At 56.6% G+C, this 16,744-nt stretch overlaps 1 protein-coding gene across 1 annotated transcript in view; it reads right to left on the reverse strand.

The window, feature by feature from the left end:
* COL27A1 (collagen type XXVII alpha 1 chain) overlaps window positions 1–16,744 on the reverse strand; it is a 134,341-nt gene that overhangs the window by 60,739 nt on the left and 56,858 nt on the right. Inside the window, 7 exon segments of the mRNA XM_032307703.1 lie at window positions 1,515–1,568; window positions 2,182–2,235; window positions 3,518–3,571; window positions 6,767–6,811; window positions 7,496–7,549; window positions 14,524–14,568; window positions 16,577–16,630. Of these exon segments, the coding sequence (XP_032163594.1) occupies window positions 1,515–1,568; window positions 2,182–2,235; window positions 3,518–3,571; window positions 6,767–6,811; window positions 7,496–7,549; window positions 14,524–14,568; window positions 16,577–16,630 (360 nt within the window).

The following is a 16,744-nucleotide window of genomic DNA, read 5'->3' on the forward strand; positions in this document are numbered from 1 at the left end:
CAGGCTTAAAGGGAAGAAGGCAAGCAAAGGGCTTAGTTTAGCTCCCGGCACCTGGTGAGCACTCAGCAAAAATCCACATCCAAAGGGACTCAGCATCCAAAAGGATGCAGAACAGGAGCCACACTGCCACCCACCCCACCCACCCCCATCCCAGGGCCGGCATGGTCTCAGAAGGAGCAGAGACCCAGGAAGGCTCTGATGTGCTCTTCCGCTTCTGTCTTCAGCAGAGCAAGACCGTCTTCTGGACACGGAGTTAGCCAATCCAAACAGAACCCAAAGGTGGGAGATGCAGACCCCGGATCTGTCCAGGGACCCAGGAGACAACCAAAGCAGAGCTTATCTGCTACCAGCAGCAGTGACCCTGAGAAAGTCACTTCACGGCACTGTGACTCAGTTTCCTTATCTGTCACACAATGCGGTACCACCTCCCTCACATATTTGTAGCTGCATATCAATGTATTCTTGTCCCCAACACACGACACAGCCTGCTGAATGAGGTGGTACCTGATAAAAGTGAGGCAGCACGTGTCCCCCCTTCAGGGGCCAGACTGCTGGGAAACCCGGGCTGTTAGAAAACTCTTTTTCCACAGCGGCCAGGGGAAGGAAAGGAGGCCGTGGAAGAGAGGCCAACTGCATTCGTCTAAAGATAGGACTGTGTCACGGCCAAAGTCAACACAGCGTGAAGTCAGAACTTGGAGCTTGCAGGAAACTATCCCTCGTCTATCTGGGTGATACCAGAAGTGATCTTTGGAAAGGTCTGGAGAACCCAGCAGAGTAAGACTTTTGTCTCTGAGATCTTGTGGAAGATGGGGAGGTGTGTGTACACAATGGGGACTGGCTGGGGTTGGCCTTGACCCCCAGAAAGCCTGGGTACTGAGGATCCTGGGCAATTGGCAGCCCTGGCAGGACCACCCCATATTCCAGAGATGGTCCCCATTGGAGGGGCAGGAAGAGCTCAACCAGCTCTGTGAAGTCTGCACATTAGCCAACAGACAGCAGACCAGTGCTAACTCTCCTGTGCATCAGAAGCTCTCAGTCAAGTTCTACTAATTGCTAAATCATCCTTCATGACTTCTCATTCTCCATTCAAACACTGGAATTTTCATGTCTGCCTCTTGCTCCCCATTCCTCGGAACTCTGAGCCCTGAACGTTTTCCAGGGGGAGTGTGGGTGTTTGGAAAAGTGCCAGGGCTCAGGCTGGAGAAACAGGAGCTCCTCTTAAGGGTGCAGGCCCGAGTTCAGAGGGCTTTCCTGATGTTTTTTCTGGAAGCTACAAAGGTGACCACAAAGTTAGGGAGGGTCTCCGAGGCCAGCTTCTGTCCCGCTGCCACTAAAAGTCACCAGGGGCAAAGAGGCAAGATCCCTGATCTTGGAATTTCTATTCTTGGCCCCATCTCTCGTCTGCTGCGTGGCTTCAGGTAAGTACCCCCTCCTCCCAATCTCTGGATCTCGGTTTCCCAAGGACAACACCCAGCCCTGATGGTAGCCGGACACAAAAATATGGCCTCACGTACCTCGGGTCCAGGAGGCCCAGGAAACCCAAAGGATCCCTTGTCTCCAACTTTGCCCTGGGGAAGAGAAAGATGGCAGAGGAGGCACGGATAAGGGAGGGCCCACTTTCCCCCAACCTTTGTATTAGCCCTTGGCTGTGGGGGGCTAAAAACCTCAGGGGCATATGAATGAGGTCTCCCTAGATAACTAGGAGCTACTGTTCAAAACCTCCTACACTTTCAGCCATATGCTCGGGCGAGACACTTCATCTGGTAGAAGCTCAGTTTCTCCATCTGTAAGATGCGAGAGAAAATACTACTCTAGCCCTCGGGGTGGCTGGCAGCCTTCAAAGAAGTATTTGGTACGGCAGGGAGCTGACACACAGCCGCATTCCAGAAATACATGTTATCTATGCTACTGCTGTTTTCAGGGCGTTGGGAGCCCCAGATTCTGATTCTCCCCAGAACGCTGACAGTGACCGAGGCCTGTCTCTGATGCTGGGTGAGTTCCTGCCCCTCTGGGCCTCAGTGTCCTCCTCTGTAAAATGGGTGAATCTCATTCCTGTCCTGCTCTGTCTGGCTCCCGAGGTGGCTGCAGGAGGAAATGCGGCCCAGGACGTGACCGTGTCCCTGGTCACATTCATGACTGCAGAGCGCAAGGTTTGGGGGAGTCAGAGCCAAAGGTACTTACCAGAGGCCCCGGCTTCCCCCGTGCTCCTGGGAACCCCGGCAATCCCTGGCTCCCCTGGAAAAGAACAAGCGCAGGCTGGGGTGAGTAAGGAGTGGAAATGGCCAGGGGAACAGCTGCTCAGTCGTCCTTGCCCACCTGGGGCCTGGAGAACACACCCTTTTGGGGGGAGATGAGCTTCCCCCTCACTTTCCCTGCCTCCATTCTCCAGCAGGGCACCTCTGTGGGTTGGGCATCAGGGGCGCAAAGGTGATACAGCAGGCCCAATCCTCGCCAAGTCGTCCTGGAACCTGGGACCCCAGGGGGGCTCCAAGGAAGCTCCACAGTGTGATTTATGGTTTCCATAGTGTAGTGGTTATCATGTTCGCCTGACACAGTGCAATTTATGCCTGAGGAACTCTGGAGATGGGGGCCCAGCGGGGGGAGCAGCCGGGGCCCACATGGCTCGCAGTCCAGAGACACCGAGGCTGGGTCAGGACAGGCCAGCCAGGAGGGAGGGAGGAGGAAGAGGGAGAGAGGGCCAACATCTGGGCCTTGTTGACTGGCTGGGTGAGGTCCAGATGTGGCCACATGGTGCCGGACACAGGCAAAGAGGAGCCGGCCTCGGCAAGCTGCCTCGGTTCACCCATCAGTCAGGAAGGCCGGTTACTCACTCACTTACTCAAACATGTCCTAAATGCTCACTGTTCTGTGTAGGACTCCGAGCCGAGCTCTGCCAGGGCTGTCTGAGGCAATCCCCTTGGGGAGCTAGCTGGCTGGCACGGGGCTGAGCACAAGTCCCCATCAACCAGGTGCTGCCTCAGATGACGGACGGGTGGGCCGCTCAAGGCACGTGGAGAGGGACGTGGCCACCGTCCATGCAGGCGGAGGAAACGGCATCCGAGCAGGGTTTCGAAGAATGGGGCCATGCAGAGGCTGAGTGGACAGTGTGCCAGACAAGGCAGCAGTGTGTGGGGGCAGAGGGGGGCCCTTTGGGGGAGCACGGGGCTATAAGGATGAGGGGCAGGAACAGGTCCGAGGGGCTCACTCGCTGGGGTCCTACGTGCCGGGCTGAGGAACCAGGATTTGGCAGTAGGGAGCCACGCATGGTCTGTGAGCACAGAGCAGAGCTTTGCGTCAGTGAGGAAGACAGACTGGGAGAGAAGGGATGGGGAACCTGACCGTGAGTCAGGAGGCTGTCAAGGCCAGGGAAGAGATGGTGACGGGAGACTGCGGCTGGAGAAGATAGGGTTATGTGAAAGGAAGCCATCTTTTAGGGGGTTCTTGGCCCATAAGAGACCCTGAGAAGGAAGCCGGGATCAGAGAAAAGCAGGGTTGGGAGAAAATCCGCTGCAATTACCTTGTCTCCTTGGAATCCGGTCTCTCCCGACACACCCGGAACCCCTTGTTCACCCTAAATGCACACCAGCAGAGAATGTTACAATGGAGACCACGGTGGGTTCCAGAAGCCCTTTCACTTCCAGACCCACCGGCAGGACACTGCTTGGCTGAGGCTGTTCCCAGAGCGGGTCTGACCAGCAGCAGCCTTGTGAGAGGGCAGGCCCGTGGGCATGCTTGGCTGGAGAAGGCAGGCTCAGGGGGGCACGGAGCCGACCTCACCGCACACCTGACTGGGGTTGCTCAGGTAGCTGAAAACACCACTAACAGAGGCCAAAGTGCCTGGCCTTTCCTGGACAACTGTCACTTGCAGATCCAAGGAACTGTTTCTTGATCCTTCAACACCTTCCTCGTGAGCTTCAGGTCACAAGGGGCAGGTGCAGCCTGGGTAGTGCCCCCACCCCCATCATGGAGGATTCTGAGCCTTTGGATCTGTTGCTTAGCCTTTTTCACCACTGGGCAGGGAGCGGTCACTTCCTCCTGTGGGAGTCTCTGTGTCAACCATCCGTGGAGGGCCGCTTCTAATCAGCTGCTGGTGATCAGCTATAGCGTGAGAAACCAGCTAGCCTGGCCGGCTAAAACAAGGTGCCAACAGTGAGTAAACGGGTCTCGAGTTAATTCTGACTGTTTCTTTCCTAAGGCGACAGAGATTCTGGCCATCAGGGGTCTCTCCTGGTGCCACATCCTGGTACACGAGCTGTGGGAGAACCACCCTGAAGGACGGTTCCTCTTACAGCCAGAGTCACAGCACGCCGCCCTCATCATCTCCAACTTGCCATGCTGGATGCTCCCAAAAGCACCCCAGCCCCAGAGCTCCAAAAACATTCACAGTCCCGGGAGCAGTCGGAAGGATGGGGAGGAAACCCAGGAAGAATGCAGACTCTCAGAGGACCCACATCGTGCAGCTCAGGCCATGAGCCAGCCAAGAAAACAAAAACAAAAACAAAAAAACCAAAAACTTCCTTGATAAAACAAAAGCCAAAATTAAAATAGATAAATAAATAAATAGCTTAAAAAAAAAAAAAAACTTACTTTGGTTTTTCCAATCTGGAAAACCCTGTACAATATCCCAGAGGTTTAGAAGCCAAGAAAGTCTTTGGGTTCTTTTTTTTTCCCCCCGGTGTGTGCACACGTGTGTGTGTGTGTGTGTGTGTGTGTGTGTGTGTGTGTTTTGAAGGTCCAAAGGAGGAGCAGAGGGGATTAAAAAGAAAAAAAAAAAAGTTTAAAAAGACACCGAAGAAATCAGGACAATGGATTTAGGCTGGAGCAGGAGTCTTGGTTCCAGAACGCGCCTCCATGCAGGAAGAAGGAGCCAAGTGGTTGTAAGCGGGACCGTGGCCAAGCCGGGTCATGGAAAATCCAGGATTCTAGGCAGGACGATGGGGGATCAAGAAGGGATGGCTGTGGCATCCCAGGGGAGGGCCCGGGGGGATGGGTGTACTCTCAGCAATGTTAAGACCCCTCCCCAGCCCAAGGGGCAGAAAAGAAAGTCCTTTTTCTTTCCTTCTTTTTTCCAACCCTAAAGACTTATTTGATTTTCTTGAAAACTACGGGCAGGAAAACAATTTCCTTTGCTTCTTTTTTTTTTTTTTTTTTCCAGAAAGCTTTCACATCTCAAAACGAGCCAGGCACCAGCAGTCAGCAAGCCAGCCGAGTTCCATGTAACACGTTTATTTCCATGTTCCTGCAGGGCCAGTGAGCGGGAGGCCAGCCCTGCAGAGGGGCCTATAAAAAGCTCAAAGCCTACACCACCCCCCTCTCCCCCACTTCCTTTCTCCCTTGGTCCATGACTTCAACATTTCCAGAGGGCTGATGTCTCGAACCCCAGAGCAAACAGGTAGCTGTGGGGGAGAGCTGTGCCTTGGAGAGAAAGCTCCTCCGTCTCAAGGGGAAGACCACAGAAGAGGGGGGCTCAGGAGCCAGAGGGGCAAGGCCAGGGGCGCAGCACACGAGCCCCAGTGTCGGTGGGGGGAGCTGCAGCCGGCAGGAGGTGGGGAGGGTGGCGGGAGACAGTGAGGAGGTAGAAGAGGTGGAAACACATGGAGAAAGCACCATGCCCCTGACTACCTAGCGGGGAGGTGGGTAGGACCATCTGGGTGTGACCATGGCAGCTCCATCTCCCCTTTTTTAAGAGTCCAAGGGCCTTTGATATATCTCTTCGGACTCTTGGGGCTGTCCCCCTCCTTGAAATGGAGGCACGGTTGAGGTCTCTGGAGCACGTGCCTGGCCTCACAGCTTCCCAGCCCACAGAGGCTCAGAGGCTGGGGGGGTTAATCCCCACAGAGCACTCACATGGTGCCCGGCCCTGGCACCTGCTCCCGTTTCTCGGGTTTACGGGGACCCGAGTTATCTGAAGACAGGTGCACAAGGACCCTGCCCGTGGGAGCGGCACTCAGCTGCTCAGACTCGGGGAAACTTGGATGCTGTCCGAAAGCCCTCCCACACCCCCTCTGGGGGTGCCTCGCTGACCGAGCAGCTGAGAGGGGAGGGCAGGAAGATGGCCACAGGGCAGAGCGCGGGGAGCACCGCCCCCAGCCCTTCACGGTCCCTCGGATACCGCACGACGGGGCCAGGCGCTGCCCCGCTCTCGGCCCCGGGTTCCCCCCGACCCCCGTCCAACTGTGGTCTGGCACCGGGAGAGCTCAGCACAGGACTGTGTGGAGGACGCGTGGCATGGGTGGCCTCCCCATGGCAACTGGGAGGAAAGCGGGTCAGGGGCTCAGGGGCCTGTGCCAGCTTTGCTGTTGTATACTCAGACCACGTGCTCTCCGGGGTTGGGTTCCCAGTTCTAACTGGGGCTGGAAGAGGTCTCTGGCCCCCGCAGCACACCTGCCCACCACAGGGCCTGTCATCTCAGTAACAATCCCCCTTCCTCCACTCCACCCCCATTCTGGCTTTGGCCTCCCGGTCCAGATGCTGGGCTGGCCTCGACCTTGTGCTTTGAGACTGCATTGCCTTACCCCCGACCTATGCCTCAACAGCCCCCCCCCGCCAGGCTCTATCTTCCAGGGTCTGCACACCCCACACCGCCTGCCTGAGCTCCACCTGAGTTACAAGGAAGCAGCCGGGGAACACAGATATCGGGGGGGCCAAAGGAGAGACAGGAGGAGTGTGGGGGAGTGGACCTGGTGAGAAAGCAGCAGTGGCACTGGGGGGAGGGGAGGGTCGCATGCAGATAAAACACAGTGCAACAAGGGCGTATTCAGATCACCTTATCACCTTTCAGTCCGGGCTCCCCCATGTTCCCCATCAGTCCCTGCAAGACAAAGGCCAGATCCTGCTGGGCGGGGGAGCTCAAAGCCAGGGAAGTCAAGGGCCCTGCCCGACACCCACTGGCCTGCTGTGCCCACCCGATGCTTGTTGCCCCACCCAGAGCTCTGTTTTCTCTTCTCTGAAAGGGGGCATGACCCCAGAGGGCCATGACGTGGACTGAAGGAGCACGAGAAGGGACAGCTGACTCCTCAGCCACAGCACTCTGAACAAATCCAGGGGAGAAGGCTGCTCGTGGGGACAGATGGGCTCCACGAGCATTGTCCCCTGCATGCTGGCCACACGGGATCACCTTCAGAACGAGGTCCTAGCAGTTCGGGCCCAGCTTTTTCCTGCACGCCCATCCCACCCAGGGATGTACCGAGTTTACTGGCTTGCCGCTATCGTTTCTATGCCCCTTTCAGTGGCCTGGCTCCCTGCTGGCCTTTCAGTGCCCTGGCATCCAGAACCTCATGAGACTCCCGCCCAGCTCAAGGACTGCTGTCTAAGAAACATGTCAGCCATGGTGACATACAGATGACGATTGGCTCTCAGGCCACCCCTCTGAATCGCCGCCCACCCCTCCCCCAACACTGAGCCCAGGCCCACTTCCCTCTGGGCTGCCATGGGCCAAGGGAGTTGGGGGGCACCTGGCTGGGATGAGACCTGGATTCAGGGATGGCTCATTTACCTTCACGCCCTTGGGTCCTGGATAACCAATCGGACCCAGTGCTCCCATGTCGCCCTGGCAAGAGAAAGAGAAGAAGGCATCATGAGAGGTGGCTCCCAGGAATCTGGCCTGGGCCGGATGATCCTCAGCGTCGCCTTGCCTGGGCTGTTGGGGACACAACACCACTCTCTCCATCAGACCACCTGCTCTAGTCTCTCCGCTGCTCGCTCATCGTGTGATCTGGGGTGGCTAACCTCCCCGCGCCTCAGTTTCCCCACCTAAAATGGGGGTCAGGACTATGTACTTCTAGAGCTGTTTCAGGAAGAACTGACTTAAGCGTACTAAGTGCTAGGCATGGTCTGGAGGCAACTGGGTTGTCCCAGCTGAAGGGGCTCTCCTGGCATCTCGTGGGTGAAGGCCCCACGACACGGAACGATCTGGCTCAAAATGCCCACGGAACTGAGGTGAGAAGCATCGCTGAGAATGAAGGGGTGGCTGGATCCTCTGTGCACAAGCCCACCCTCCTCCCCTCACGGGTCCTCGGCTCCTGCCCGCCCCTCCAGCTACTGCTCCGGCTGCAGCCATCTGGGTAAGCCCATGCCCAGAGACAGGGAGCCCCCGAAAATGCACCCTTCTCCCCTCTTTCCATCTGCTGTGACTCATCAAAGTGTCTGGCTGCTATGTGTGCTCCCACAATGCACTTGACTTCTCTGGGTCTCACATCCCACATCCCTGAGTCAGGGTCCATGGGGGTCCCTGGCCAGTGCTCGGAAGCCCCCAGGGAAGGCCTGCTGCCCCAGGCTTCCTATGGGAACTGCCCAGAGATGTCTCCATCACATTCCTGCCCGACTTCCACAGGAGGGCCGATGGGCCCAAGGAGAGAGACAGAGGGAAAGTGCCGAGTTCACAGACAGTGGTGAGGTCTGCTGGGGCACTGTGGCCCCGCCCCCATCCAGCCCCTACAATGGCTCGGATCAGCTGCCGCTGAGGCTGACCACTCTCCGGCCACTGCCCTGCCAGGGACGGGCTGTATGACCCTGAGCAAAACCCTTGCCCTCTCTGGACCTCAGGATCCCCACCTGATTAGGTCAAACCAGACCTTCTAGCTATTCCTCTGCCAAGAAATGGTGCTTTCAGCTTCATCAAGTAATCTTTTCCTGAAGGAAGTAAGGTCTCAGCAGGCGCCAAGACTGACACAAACAGCAGTGTCTGCCAGGCACGGGGCTCGGCTCCTTACCTGCCTCCACTCCAGGACTCCTCACAACAGCCCTTGGAGAGTCACCCTCCCACCATCTCCATTTTACAGATGGGCACACTGAGACTCCCTAAGCTTAGGACTGGATGGAGCTGGGATTCACACCAGGCAGTCCGTCTCCAGAGCTTCCAGGCAATTCTGAAGTCATCTTGGGAGAGGAAGGTAAGGCCAGGATCACTGGCCGGGAGAGGCTGGGGTCTGAGGAAAAGCCAGCCCTTCAGAGAAGTGCACCTCCCTGGGCCATGCTGGCTGCTGCTTCTCTCCCTCTCTTTTCCTGGTTGAAGGGAGCCAGGGGTGGCCTGCCCAGAGTTCCCCGTAATCCACAAATAAACAGAGGAGGCTCTCCTAGCACAGTTGGCTCCAGCTGGGGCCTGAGCTGTGGGCAGGGGACGAGCCAGCAACTCCAGGAACACAGGCTCCTTCTTTCCGCTGCAGGCCTGAAGGTGCCTTGTGTGGGGACTGAATTCAATACGGGCCTGACGGACACCTGGGGGCCTGGGGAGCCACAACAACACCACACCCGCCGCCCCTGCCAGCCCTTCCAAAAAAGGTGTATGTGTGCGGTGGGAGGCAGGGACTTGCATCGGTGTCCAACCCCTAAGGACCAGGAATCTGTGGAAAAGGGACTCTGGCTGCAGGGCACATGGGGAGAACGTGGTGGCTTGCTTAGGGCAGGCCTTTCCCATCTTGGCAGGGCCCCAGTGCTGGGCTCTGAAAGCCCTCAGGGGAGGAACAGAGAAAATTCCAGGCCACTCTTCCCCCCAGTATAGCCCGCAGAGCACCGGCTCTGCACTAGACACCCTTGTGGGCAGCCCGGCTGAGCAACACACAGCATGTCATGTCCTCACAAGAAAGAACAATGAGTAATGCCCTGAATTTGGATCCTGTTCCCACTTCTGCCTAAGCTCCCAGATACCATTCTAAACATCTTGACCTTCGTCCTGCTGACTCTCACCAAAATACAACCATGTCCACAGCTGTTTCCAAACTCCTACTGTGTGCCAGGCTCCACGCTCGAGACATCGAGGTCCCGTCAACTGCCGTGCGCGGGCGCTTAGGCTGGGCCCTGGCTGGAACGTGCTGCTCGGGCCCTTGCCAGCTGTTCACAGTAACCCCATGAGGCCCATCTTACAGAGGAGAAATCCAAGGTTTAAACAGAGGCGCAGTAGTCACCCAAGACTAAGCCAGCCACAGGGGACATAGGCAGGACCAGAACCCAGGGCTGTCTGTCTGGCAGGGCCTCCCACCATCCCTCATGTATGTCTCCCTTCCTGCCCTGCTGTTCCGCTGCAGCTGGGGCATCCCTGGCCACGCGTTCCCAGACCCAGAATGTTCCGCGGCACTCTCGTTGTTCACGCACACTCATCCTTCCGCCGAAGCGCCAGCATCCCTTCCCTGACCGCACAGGCTGGGTCGGTCCCCTGCGGTCAGGTCGCACAGTCCTGGCCACACTGGCGACCATTTCTGTGCGTGTCTATGTGGCGGAGAGCGGCTTAACAACCGGGTGAGAAAGAAAGCTAATTCTGCTCTCATTTACAAACATCTGGGGAGAAATCTCACCTCTGTGTTCCTAGAACTGCCTTTGAAGGCAACAAGGCCTCTTTCCAGAAACTCTGATGGGGATCGGTGGTTTGGGGACAAGGGGGTGGGGGCTGCGGCCGGTCCTGGCTCCTGTGTGGTCTTTGTAAGCGTCATCTCACACAGAACAGCCCCTGGCGTGGTCCACACTCTCACGCATCAGCTCACTCCATTCTGACGAGCTGAGTACGGGATGCGGTGGGGAAATCCGTGACCCACAGACACAGACCCAGGTCCAGCTTTGCGCTGTGTGACCTTGAGCCGGTATTTCAGCCGCTCTGTGCCTCAGTTCCCTTCAGCGTACCATGGTAATCCCACTTCCTACACTCAGAGTCTTGCCGGGATCATTAAGTACTTAGCGCAAGTCCTGGCACACAAGGGGTTGGTAAGTGTCAGTTCTGTCACAAAGAGACGAAGCCAGATGATCGTTTACTGACAGAATGGGGCGGGGGGGCTGTCCACTATACCCCGCATGCTGGGTTTTGGTCTGACCACATATTCTTTGGGTCTCATTAGACCCAAGGAGGACCCAAAGTTCCCTTTCTATCACTCAAAATTTAAAAAGACAGAAATCTTGGTGGGGAAGATCCTGGAACCAGGCATGCTTTTTCTTGAGGGCCAGCCAAAGGGTTTCAGTTACTCAGAGGGGGCTATCCTGAGGCGGTCTCCCCTCAGAGGCTGCAGGGGGGCCGCCAGCTGCTTATTGGGATCCAGGCCACACAGACCTGGGTTGCAAGTCCTAGCTGGTGACCCCAGGCCCCAGCCTCCCTATCTGGGTGACTGGGCTGTGGCCACCTCCCTCCAGTACCTAAGGCTTCCCCAGCCTAAAGCACATCAAGTACACACAAAACAGAGAGACGCTCCATAAATGTTAGTCTATCTCCACACACCCTTCATCCTGCCTGCAAGGACCTGGGGGTGGGGAGTGCAGTGGGCTTCAGTCTGCATGCAAATTACTTCAGCTGACTAGACAGAAGGCACTGAATAAACCTGAAACGTCACTAAAATGATTATCAATATGTGGAATTCCCATTCGCTCAGCTAAAAACCCACATCCTCTGGAAAACCAGGGGTGACTCATGATCCCTTTCCCCCTTTAACTCCTGGTTAGAAAATTCCTTTCCTCTCCAACTCTCTGGGGAGGCCACTGTTCTCCCTACCCGCCCTCCCCCACCCCCTCCAGGGCACAGAAGCTGTTGGGGGGGGGGGCTTGGTTAAGAGAGGGCACTAGTCCGGGGACCCCTGCTGGTCTGGCAGGTTCAGGTCCCTGCTTGTGACCCCTACCCCCATCCCAGGAGGAAGGGAATATTGCTTTGACAGCAGAGGGAATTTTAAAACAGGGGAAGTGGGTGCCTGGGTGGCTCAGTGGGTTAAAGCCTCTGCCTTCAGCTCAGGTCATGATCTCAGGGTCCTGGGATCGAGCCCCACATTGGGCTCTCTCTCTCAGGGAGCCTGCTTCCTCCTCTCTCTCTCTGCCTGCCTCTCTGCCTGCTTGTGATCTCTGTCAAATAAATAAATAAAATATTTAAAAAAAAATAAAACAGGGGAAGTGAGGCTGAAAGTAGTGATAAAAAGACACAGGGGAGAGGGAACCCTGAGAACGCATTGAGCAGCGACTTGGAAAGAGACATCACAAGGGGGCGGAGTCTGAGGAATGCAGGAACACCCCAGCTCAGGCCCCTCAGAACGGGGCCAGCGGGAGGAGGGTCCTGGACGGTCCTGCCTCCATCCTGTCCCGCCTTGTGAGTGATCTTGGCCAGGGCCTCAGCTTTCCCATCTGCCCAATGGGATTCTCCTAAGAGATCCCGTGAATAGGGCTGCCCAATCGAGCCAATGAAAATAAGGTCTGCCCCGCTAAATTCCAATGCCAGATAAGCACCGAAGGATATTTTAGTGTAAACTGCATTCTAAATATTGCATCTGAAATCCAAATTTCACCCGGCATGTTGTTATTTTCTCTGGCAACCCTCGTTGGGGAAAGCAAAGGGGAGGGCCAGGTGGGGAAGAGCTTTGTAAAGAGTCAGGAAGGCCAAGGGCATCGTCTCAGCCTCCAGAGCCTGTGTTCACTCAGACAAAGGATACTCTTGCTCCTCTCAGGACCCAACCTAGTGGCCACTAGACAATGACGAAGAGAAACATGTGCCAGTGACGAAAGTGGGGATACATCAACATCCCTTCCGGTCAGCTTTGGGAACTGAGAACATGGAGCCTTGGCAAGGACAGAGAGCTGCCATCTCTTCATCGCGAATGGCCTCTCCCAGGGGCAGGGGAATGACTGGGGCTCAGGACACAACTCCAGAGAGTGGCCTGGGCTCCCCCAGGAAAGGGCGTCCAACACCAGGCTCTTCGAGCTGGACTGTCATCACCATGTGACCAGGATATTCCAGAAGGCATCCGTGTGAGCTTAGAGGAGGCAGGACAAGACTTTGGGGGTCCTCGTCAACTGGGGTTCTCTACCTCTCCTTGCAGATACTCCTTTTCCAAAGCATCTGGGTCAGTGCCTTGTGCCAAAGAAGATGCCCAGCTAAGCCCTGCTGAATGGACATCAGGGTTCACAAATGCATGACTCCTAGAGGGACACTTTGCTGCCCTCACTAAGTTCCAAGGTGACTCTGAAATCTGTCTCCACATAGCTCCCCAGAGGACTGTTACTATGCATAACACATGCATGTGTGTGTGTGTGTGTGTGTGTGTGAACTAACAATGACTACTGTTACGGTGACTAGCACTTCCTGGATTCTTGCTATGTGCGAAGCACTTTATATGCACCAGCGTCTTTAAATCTTCACAACTGAAGTCTAAGACAGGTACTACGATGATCCCCGTTGTACAGATAAAGAAAGTTAGACACAGAGAGGTTAAGAAATTTGCTCGGAGTCTGACTGCAACCAGCGGTCGAGCTAGGCTCTGAACCCAGGTGGTCTGGTTGCACGGACTGGCCCCCGTGGCCGCGGGACTGCAGTGGACAGTGTGTATATGCGGTCCTCACAATGGTGGGTACGCTGATCTCATCCCATGGAGGGGGGCCCTGAGGCTCAAGGAATGAGGCCAGAGCTGAAGAACACAGAGCCAGCAGGAGGCGAGGCGAGGCTCGGGTGCACACCCGGGAGGTCTGGACCCTCAGCCCCTACCCCGCCCGGGTTCTGCACTCATCTGCTCGACTATGAGCATGTTGCCACTGGGGACCTGTGGGGCCTCTTACCAGGCCTGGCCTCCCCTGAACGATGGGGCCCCTGAACGCCCCTGGGGCCTTCTCCAGCCTCCCTCTGGCCAGAATTTCATGCCACAGTTGCCGGAATAGCCAAGGCTGGCAGCCCATTTGTCAAAGTAGGCAAGAGCCTACTTAGGTCCCTCCATGACCTCCCCAGACTCAAGCCCCATGAGGAATGACCAGAGAACAGGGCAAAGGGGGCGTGGAACCCTGGGGAGAACTCCCAGAGTCCTTTCCCAGGCCTGGACCTCTCAAGGGCTCCCAAGGTCAAGGTCCCACTCCAAGGGCCCAGCAGGAGGCCCTGGTTTTGGCTCCTGGAACACTCCACAAAGCCCACCCCAATCTGGATGGAGTCAGAGGTCAGCCTGCCTCCCACCTCCCTGTGATTCATATAATGAATCATTATATGATTACTAAATGCTAGACCCTGGGCCAACGACTGTACATGTCAGTCCTCGATTAAGCCTCACAGGATCCCCCAGAGTCCTCTATCAGCATCCCCATTTTACAGACGACAAACTAAGGCTCAGAGACAGTAAGCAACTTCAAACAGTTAGGACGGGGCAGATCTGTGACTTGAACTCAGGGGGTCTGGCTCCAGAGTCAGTGCTTCGAAGGAAAGGATGAGGAAGACCGGCCTGACATGACCCAAAGCCTCGGCTCCTTGGCCAGCTGCGTCCTTCCTCTGGACCGGAAGCACCTCACCTGTGAACAGACGTCCCATCCCCCGCCTAGACCTCCTTGCAGTGCGACACACAGGCAGCAGGTGTGAAAGCACATCACGCTCCACGGACCTGTCTCCATTTCACTAATGAAGAAAGGGGCTCAGAGAAGGTGGGCAATCCACCTGAGGACACACAGCAGGGCTTTCCTCCCTCTGCCCCCTTGGCCAGAGTGACAGGTCCCGCTCCCCCCCGCTCCTCCTGGCGTTTGATGAGAGAGGGACCTCTCCACCAAGACTCATCGCTGCCTCTCACCCCCACCACCAGGCATCTGTGTACTTACAATGAGGCCGGGGACTCCTCGGGGCCCTGGCAGGCCTAGTTCTCCCTGCAGATAGGAAGAGAGCAAAGCGGTTACTTGCCCTGTCTCCCTCCCAGGCTGCTCCCTCCACTTTATCCCCCTGTGGGCACCAGGTGGGATCCTTTGGAGCCAACCATTCCTTGCGCCTGATTAGCAAGTCTTGGAGCCTGGCCTGAAATTTGGACAAGACCCTTCCCCCTTCTGCTCTCAGCTTTCCACATCTGTAAAACGGGGAGGCTGGGTTTCCAGATCAAGTGTAAAGGAAGAGGCAGAATCCTGATCCTGACAATAAAGACGTACTGGGTGTCTGGCCCACGTCTCGTTTCACCTTCACTGTACAGATGGCAACACTGAGGTTCAAGAGTTTCATGGCGGGCCCCAGGTCAAGTGCAAGGAAAGAACACAGTGGCTCAGTTCCAAGCTGAGAGCCACGGGGCTGGCCTCTCTTCCTCTTCCAGCCAGGAGGTGCTGGGGCACTTAAGAGAAGCCCGCCATCACCGAAGGAGGCTGTCCGGTCCCTGCCTCCCAGATGCTGGAGAGGGCTCTCGCCTGGGAGTCAGCGGATAGGGCTGCAAACAGGGGTGAGGTGGGGGGAACGATGTTCTAGAAATGCTGATTATCAGTGGGAATTGTCAGCCCCCTCCAGACAGGAGGCTATCACTACAGCCACCGAGAAGAGGAGGAGAAAACCAGCCTTGGCCTTACATGAGGGAAGCGACGTGTCCAAGGTCACTCAGCAACTGCATGGCCATGCTGGGGCTGCTCATCAGCCCCCTTTCTGCTCCCCCAGGACTGAGGACAAAGACACCGCTGCCCCATCCCCAAGCTGGCTTTGGGGATGACATCACACCGAAGGAGAGGCTCCGATTTCTCGCCTCCGTGCCTTCGCGGGTGGCCTTTCCTCCACATGGAATGTCCTTTCACTTCTCTGCTCACCCCAATCCAACATCACCCTCCCCAGGAGTCTCCCTGCTCCTCTATCCCTCCTCCACAGCACCCGGCGCCCTCGACCTCACACATCTCACTCTGCCTGTACGACGGACCGGATAGACAGCCATGAGCTCCTCGAGGGCCCTCGATGTCCCCGCTGTGACCGACTGCTTACAAGGGCCCCATCCCAGGAACACCTGTTGTGAGCCCACCACCTTCCCACCCCCTCTCATTTCCTTCTTACATTAGCCCTCTGGGGCCGGCATTCCAACCCCCAGATTTACAGAGAGGGACACTGAGATTCGGAGAAGGGAACTGATGTGTCCAAGTGACACAGCAGGAATCAAACCCGAGTCCTCCTGGCTCTGAGACCAGGGCTGGAGCCCCCAGGGGAGCTGGGGTGAGCCCAAGCGGGGTCAGGCTCAGAGGGCATCTGTGGAATTGAAATTCCTACATCCTGATCGTGGACTGATCGTGGATCCAGCCATCACCTCGACAGAAAGCACAGCTGGCCACAGCTGCTTAGGTGGGAAGGCCCAGAGAGAGATGGGGGAGCACGGCAGGTGTTCCAAAGAGCTTTCAACTTAGTCTGCTCCCCTGGGACAGGGAACACACTCCCTCTCCCGCCTGAGCCTGAGCTTGGAACAGGAAGGGAGAGGCGGGCTCAGCACCTCAGGGCAGGCTGACCTGGCTCCTCAACGACAGGCCTCTGATTATTTACAAACCCTATAAACATGCCAGTGTTGCACATTTCTTTAGAACTCCGCTCTCCCTTCCACACAGGGCCTGCAAACCATCTGCTCCCCCAGGGCACTTCTGTCCCATAAACACTGCTGATGCTTTATAAGATGCTAGTAGCCTGGCTTCCCCAGTGGCGAGTAACCCAGAACCTTCCTGAGTCCTTGTGGATGCGGCACGGTCTGGGGCTTTGAGACCAGAGTCTCAGTGGGCCTGGTGAGGGGGGCTTCCCTGGGGTGGGAGCTCAGGACACCCACAGTGGACAGCAGCCTCGGGTTTACAGGTGGTGTGGCTGGGATCTGACCCATTCTGCCTGACCCCAAAGCTTGGAATCTCTTTCCTGTTCCCCACCACTGGAAATACTTACAGGGTTCCCATCCAGTCCAGGAGGACCCCTTTCCCCAAAGTCTCCAGGAAACCCCTAAAGGCATAAGAGAGAAGAAACGTCTGTGGATTAGCGTTTATACCTGCGGGGCGGCTTCCATCCGAACCCCCGCGGGCACACACGACATGTCCATGCAGTCTCACTCCTGGG

The sequence above is a fragment of the Mustela erminea genome, chromosome 12, assembly GCF_009829155.1.
Source record: "Mustela erminea isolate mMusErm1 chromosome 12, mMusErm1.Pri, whole genome shotgun sequence".
Classification (NCBI taxonomy): Eukaryota; Metazoa; Chordata; class Mammalia; order Carnivora; family Mustelidae; genus Mustela; species Mustela erminea.